The sequence below is a fragment of the Vigna angularis genome, chromosome 4, assembly GCF_016808095.1.
Source record: "Vigna angularis cultivar LongXiaoDou No.4 chromosome 4, ASM1680809v1, whole genome shotgun sequence".
In the NCBI taxonomy this organism is placed as follows: Eukaryota; Viridiplantae; Streptophyta; class Magnoliopsida; order Fabales; family Fabaceae; genus Vigna; species Vigna angularis.
This window is the reverse complement of record NC_068973.1, coordinates 40,895,175-40,902,700: the sequence shown is the minus strand read 5'-3', so window position 1 is coordinate 40,902,700 and position 7,526 is coordinate 40,895,175. Positions and strand designations below refer to the sequence as shown.

The window sequence follows — 7,526 nt, the reverse complement described above, 5'->3', positions numbered from 1 at the left end:
TTAAATAAATAAAAAACTATCATTAAAATACATGACAACAGATTATTTATCTAAATATCATTATTTGTATTTATTTAAAAACTTATGTAAAAAGGAAAGATGTTAATAAAAAATATTTTAAGTGTCAGTATGTAGTTTAATGATTAGACTCAAAGAATAAAATTAAGCAGACAGGCAAGTGTAATATCAAAATATTTTTTTATATAAAATTATAATTTTAATATTAAAATATTTTTTTATATGACATTATTAGATTTCAGTGACATAACAAGGTTCTATCTGTCATGAATGTTTTAAATAGAAAACGCCTATTTAACATGAAGACAGTTTTGGTTAAATTTACTGTTAAACCAAAATTAACTTCCTCATTTATCGCGTAATGGAATTCAGACACGTAATGGAATTCAGACATGGACACGTACATACAACTCAACCCATTAAGTGAAAAAATCATGTGATGTTAACACGCTTCCTTTACAAATTATTTTAAAAAGTTATTCTTTTATTTTAATTTTTTATATGTATTTTTATTAATTAAATATAATGCTTTATCATTTAAAGTGACGGTAAAATAGAAGTAAGAGAAAATAAAGGATGTCAAAAAAGAGTGTATTTACAGAGTTAGCATGTACATCAAAGCATCAACTTCGAAAATTAAGGTGCTCGTTCTCCCTGTGTGTAAAGGATCTCCATCAATGCTAGAAAAATCATATTCTACTTTTTCAGTTGATAGGATCTTTTACTCTGGAAAATTTGAGGTTCCTCTTTTTCTCAATGGAAAGTAGAGGCACGGGAGGCATGTTGCATTGATTTTATAAAAGTATTAAGCAGTCTTTATCATTCTGATTACAAAAATATTAACCTTCAAAATATAATAAAATAGAATGGCTACAATTACATGTTTAAAAAATTCAGATTTATTTAAGTTCCAACTTACACTGTAAACAAACCACTGAACATATAAAACAGAAAAAAACACACACTATTAGCAGGTGCATATAAACAAAGACTGTGGAACATAAAATACAGAGAATGGTCGGCATAAAAGTAATAAATTTCAAAACAAGTCCAATATTTAGAACTATTTCTAAGTCACCAAACTTTTTAAAAACATAAAATCTTGGGTAACAAATTAATAATATTGAGATACTATGGAACTTACATATGAAACTTAGAATATAATGAAATCAAAGTTTTTCTCATTTATTCAACACACAAGTATACATTGTATTTGTAATTCTTATCTACAAAAGCAAAAAAAATGAATAAAATAACAAAATACAATAGTTTTTGGTAGGTAACAAAATACACTAGTTATTTTGTCGAAAAAATATAACTTTTGTTGATGTTGAAAAAACTTATACTTGCAAACTATTTTTAAAGAAGTGTGGACCACACATATTTGATTTATTTTCAATCTTGTATCTTTTAAATCAAGTTTCTATCAAACATCTTCTTCATCTTATAAAATAATTCACTTTTTAGTGACTTTTTAAAAATATAAACAATTTGTTTTTCAGTAGAACAATACTCGATCACTACATATTTATGAGAATTCTCTTTGCTCTTTATAAATGACACTTTGTTTTTTCATGAATTTGTTCAGTAATTCTACTCTAAAGATAATGTCAGGTTTAGTAGCAGTCAAATATCAAAGACTTTTAATCAAACTTTTGTAGTATATTGAATTAATATCTTTGATATATCTCATAATTCTTTTTGTTATTTGTAAATGACACTTAGCTTTTTCATGAATTTGCTCAGTAATCCTACTCCAAAGACAATATTGGATCTAGTAGTAATCAAATATCTAAAATTTCTAATCAAACTCTTGTAGTATGTCAAATTAATTCTTCTTCTATCAATGTCGTTTTTTTGGTTTCAACTTCTCTTCAACCTGTGTTGAGATTATTTTGAATTTTTCATCTTGAATTTCTTCAATACATTTTTCAAGATATAAAAATTTCATCATCACCATGTTAAATGATCTCAATACCAATAAAATATGAGATGAAGCCTAAATATATCATCTTAAAACATTTAATCAAGACCTCCCTTAATTTTGTAATATTCTTTTACATTATTTAGTAAAAATCAAAATTTTCATATTTTTTCATACTTTTTATCAGTACATATTTGTCCGTCACTAGCTTTAGATCCATCTTTAATATGAATATTACACTCATGTCATTTAATTCTTTAATAAAAAATAAATTTTTCTTCAAATCCTTTACATATTATGTCTTTTGAATTATCCAAACATACATTTTTATATTGACGATAAAAAAATATTTTAAAATTATATAATTTAAAGTTAAAAATAACTTTTAAATTATATAATTACTTTTTTCCTAAAAATAAATTCAGATTGCAAGATTAGGAAAGATAATCTTCAAATTTATGCACTAATTTTTCTTTTTCAATTTCTGAAATAATCCAAAAAACTAGACTTTTTTTATACCGAAAGCATAGAGATGTAGGAAGAAACTACCCATTAGCTAAACTAAGTTTACTAGTGATGGCCTTGACATATAGTTACCGTTTTTTTGCCTAAATTATAAGGTTGTTTCTTCTTGCACCTCTACATGTTTTTTCTTACACTCTCACATTTTAAAAATAGTCTCGGAATTATGTTTTTCTCAATAGATTTCAAAATTCAATGATGAATTTTATTTTTTAACAAATTTTAAAATTCGTTGAAGATTTTGAAAAATTTTCAATAAATTTTAAAATTTGTTGAAGAAAAAATCCTTTAATAGATTTCAAAATTCGATAAAAAAGTTTTAAAAGATCTTAGCGGATTTTAAAATTCGTTGAAACACAAAAAATGAGGTGTATAATTTTTTGAATTGTAGAGAATAATTTTGAAATTTTAAAAAGATTTGGGGTGGAGGAAGAAATGTGTGGGATTGAAAGAAGAAATAGCCAAATTCTAATGTTAGTCCGTGGCTAGTTTAGCTAACTGGTCCTTCAACTATGGGGGTATTTGTGTTGCGGAGGGGAGGATATAGAATCCAATTAAATGATTCAATATTTAATTGGACAAAATTGGCTTCAATTTAAAAGTTACTTTAATTTTTGGTATCCGTACTATTTTTTTTTTGTCAAATCAAGTTTGGTTTTAAATTATGAAGGGTGTTGCTCCCTCCTCACCGCCACTTCTTTCTCCATCTCCCCAACCTTATGCAAAAAAAAATTTAATTACAAAAATAATCTTTTATATTTTTAATCCTATTTATTTACTTTAAACTTAAACTCTATTTTTTTATCATTTTTACTTTTCACTCAGTCTCACTTTCCAACTTTCCTTCTCTCTCTTTCCAGATTCCCACCCTTCCAACTCCACCACATCCATTTGTTTTAATTACAAAAATATTAATATAATAAAATTATATATTTCATATAATTAAACTAATAAATAATTTTTTATATAATTATAAAATTGTTAAAGAATATAAAAACCATATATAAAAAATATATATTATACAAAAACATTAAAACAAAAAACTAATTATATATAACTACAAAATACAAAAAATTATAAATATAAACTAATAACAATAAAGATCTTCAAAAATACATTATTAAAATACATCAAAAATATATTAAAAAATAATACATCAAAACATAAATTGCATTATTAAAATATCTCCAAAATTAATATAAAAAAATAAACTAATAAAAATAAACTCGAAAATAAACATGTAACTTTAAACGAATGTGAGCATCCGGATGTCAAATCCGTTTAAGGCAAAACAGATATCGACATTCGTTTTCCCTTAAACTGATGTTGACATCCGCTGAGGGATGCTCACATCCGTTTAAAGATTATACGTTTATTTTTTAGGGTTTATTACGCACCTTCACGACGAATCTTTCAAACAACACCACCACACACCGATCTTGGCACAGCTGATCAATTGCTTCTACCATCACTTGCAATCTCTCACTAAGCACACCGACTAATGAAAGTTCTATCACAATTAAAGAATGAGAGGAAAAAGTGGAACGTGAAAAAGAGGAAGAAGAGCACAATGAAACAATGAGGGGACGAACGATAAAGAAGAAGAAGAGTTGCCGGTGCATACATGTAGATGATTGGAGTGGGTAGAGGTTAAAAAATATTAACCCTAAAATTTTACTAAGGGTAAAATAGAAATGGGAAAATAAAGAGAGAAATAAAACAGGAATGAGGTGGTAGAGGAAGCAAGGGGTGGTAGTGGAGGGAGCAACACCCAAGTGTGAATCAATTTCAAAATATTATTTTGAAAAAAAAAACTGAGTTGAAAATATCTGTTGAAGTCCAAATGAAGATTTATTCATAAAGGTGTAAAAGTATTTTATAGTTAAAAGATCAAAGTAACGATACTTTAAATTATATATAAGTTTAAAATTATGTAGATTAAATTAAGTTAAAAATATATAAATCAAAACTTCTCAAAAAAATATCTAATCAAAATTGATCAAATAAACTAAGATAATTGACCAAAAGATATATTGATTGAAGTCAATGAAAGATAAATTGACTAGATTCGAATATACGTTTTTTATTTAAGATTACTTTTGAAAATTCTTTAATCAAGTCTAAGAAAAAAAATGAATTAAATTTTAGTTACACAACTGATATTTCATCACACTAGTACAATTAAAGGAAATGCACCGGTTATTTTCGCTGATAGGCACCGATTTCTGAACCGAGGCATATTCAGACGAGGTAAAAAGTGGTAAACTTTATGCCTCGGTTTTGGAACGAGACAAAAAATGGTACGATTCGGCCTCGGTTATCAGAATCGAGATTGTTCTTCTCCTTCTACTGCCTCGGTTGGAGGTTGAACCGAGGCAGTAGGGTCTTTTTTTTTTTTTTTGGTTGTGATTTTCGTTATGAACCGGTTGCAGATCTGAGAACATTAGCCTGCTTTGAAAATGATGGCAAATTAACACAGGAATTTAATTTTGGTGCCTCGGGCAAATTAACACAGGCAAATTAACACAACAGGCAAATTAACACAGATTCAAAAAACCCTAATCTCAGATTCGAAAAACCCCTGACCCTAATTTGACCCCAATCTGACCCTAATCTCAGATTTGCACCACCACCATCAACATCAGAAAAACCCTAATCTGACCACCATCACTACCACTATCACCGCCGCCACCATTGACGCACCACCACTGCTTGCTCTTCCCTCCAGAGGCGACGCACTCGCAGGAGATTTTGGAGACCGAGAGAGCGACGGAGCGAGCCAGCGAGACCGAGGGGAGGGAGGCGAGAGCGACGGAGCGAGAGAGTGACGGAGGCGAGACAGAGGGTAGGGAGGCGACACGAGGGTAGGGAGGCGAGAGCGAGGGAGGCGAGAGTGAGGGGAGGGAGGCGAGAGCGAGAGCGAGGGAGGCGAGAGTGAGGGATGCGGCTAGGTTTTCGTTGAATTTGGGGAAAATATTTGGGGAAATAAGAGGCTTATATGCCTCGGTCCTTCTTGGGCCTGAGGTAGTAGAGGCTTATACGCCTCGGTCCTTTCTACCAACCGATGCAGTATACCCCTTTCACCTCGGGTTTCTCTTAATCGTGTCAGAAACCGTGTCAGAAACCACTAATTAGGCACCGGTTGCTTTCACAACCGAAGTGGTAGCCCTTTTTGGCACCGGTCTAGTCTGAACCGAGGCCTATAAGGTCTCGTTAATTACAAAACTGCCACCGTGTCTGAATAGACAGCGGTTTGATGTAAACCGAGGTCTATTGTGCGAGTTTAAAAGCACATTTTATACTAGTGTCAGGATGAATTGATTAAGGTCGAGTTGATGATATTCTAATTAAAGGTACATTGTAGAAAGCACATTAGATATTTGAAAAAAAATAATCAATTCTATATCAAAATAATTAATTACATTTTTATTTTTAATTATTTAATCTGTTTGGACAACAATGTTGTATTTAAGGAATAAATAAAACGTATCAATAATCTTTTGTTTAATCTTCAAGCATAAAATCCTCTCATAGCATGCTGACACTTTCTGTACTTTATATAATTATGCAAAAAATGATATATCTAGTTGTGAACTTTTACAAACATTTTGGAAGTGCTCAATTTTTTAATAGATATACATACTTTTTTCAGATGTAAAATATATAAAATATATTAAAATTAAAAAATATATATTTTAAATTATATAGTAATTTATATATAAAAAATTTGAGGAATCAAGTCTCATCATTAAACACTAAGGTCCGCCGTTATATATTATTATTATTTTATTTCAATATATATATATATATATATATATATATATATATATATATATATATATATATATATATATTTATTGTCATTTAAATAGATGTTTATAAAAAAAGTGAGTGAGAAATTGATATTTTCCCAACATTAAAACTTGTAGAAAATGTTTTGTACAACCACAAATTACAATTTGAATTTCGTTCTCTATGAACTTTGAATTGGAAAGAGTAGAGATTGTAACTTTGATGTCATGTATTTTTGTACACTATGATATATCATATATTGGTCTACCACGACACCTTGACAAATTGCATTATTTGGCTGTAACTAATAGCTATTTATCTTCAGACAAAGTGTTTCAAAACCAAGACAGAACCACATTGAAATGGACAGAACAAATCAATCGTTTTGCATTGTCGTCTCGAGTAAAACAAAACAATCAGTTTGCCAACTGAAGTGGCATTGGTGGAGCCATGGTTCTTCTCTTCCAGAGGTTAATTTCTTTCCGAGGCTTCAAATTAAGCACACCGACTCCACCACCAACCAAAATAGGTGCAGAAAAAGGGATCATAACCTCTTCCTCCTCTTCTTCACCGTCACTGCTCTCCACTCTATAGTCATCGGAATAGTAATCAATTTCCTCTTCATCCGCCACCATCTGAGCCACCTTCCAATCAAAATTAGCAAGAGCGTCACGTCCACTAGAAAACCTTCTCATCTGACTCACGTGCGGTGCACGTGCCGCCGCACCATGACCATGATCCCTGTCACCAATATCCCCCGGAGCAGAAGCGTTGGATTTTCTTCCCTCGGATTTTGGCTTCGCGGCGTGGAATAATAACATCTTCTGAAACGTTGAAGCGTGCTTCTTCACCTCCGTGTCTGTTGAAGCAGACGATGATTTTTTGCAAGCAACTTCTTTTGGCCTGGTCACGCTCTTGGTCTTGGCTTGTTTTATCTGTTTCTTCTTGTGCTTGATCTGACCCATGCAGGATATTTTCGGTGAAGTGGGTTCCTGAGAATAAACTCCATCGATGCCATTTCTATCGTGGGTTTTTCTTCTAGCTTCGTGGGGTATCATGGACACGATAGGTTTCGATTTATGGTCCCTTCCTGGGCTGAATGGAGGGTTTTGAAATGTCATGGTGACTGCTGCTACTGCTTTTGGCAGTGCCTTCAAGATTTTGTTCCTGAGTTTTAGTTGTTTCACCATAGCCACAATTTGTGAAAGATCAGTAGAAGCTCAGGGAGTTGGATTTTGATAATATTCTGTGTTTTGTTTCTATGGGATCG

At 31.0% G+C, this 7,526-nt stretch overlaps 1 protein-coding gene across 1 annotated transcript; it reads right to left on the bottom strand.

Annotated features, from left to right (window-relative positions):
• Positions 1–6,418: 6,418 nt before the first annotated feature.
• LOC108342592 (uncharacterized protein At1g76070) lies at positions 6,419–7,526 on the bottom strand. The gene has a single exon (XM_017580383.2). It carries the CDS (start codon positions 7,444–7,446, stop codon positions 6,673–6,675), a length of 774 nt encoding a protein of 257 aa, XP_017435872.1. The 5' UTR covers positions 7,447–7,526; the 3' UTR covers positions 6,419–6,672.

Coding starts and splice junctions, on each gene's coding strand:
- LOC108342592 (XM_017580383.2), bottom strand. CDS start 7,446: ATGGTGAAACAACTAAAACTCAGGAACAAAATCTTGAAGGCACTGCCA.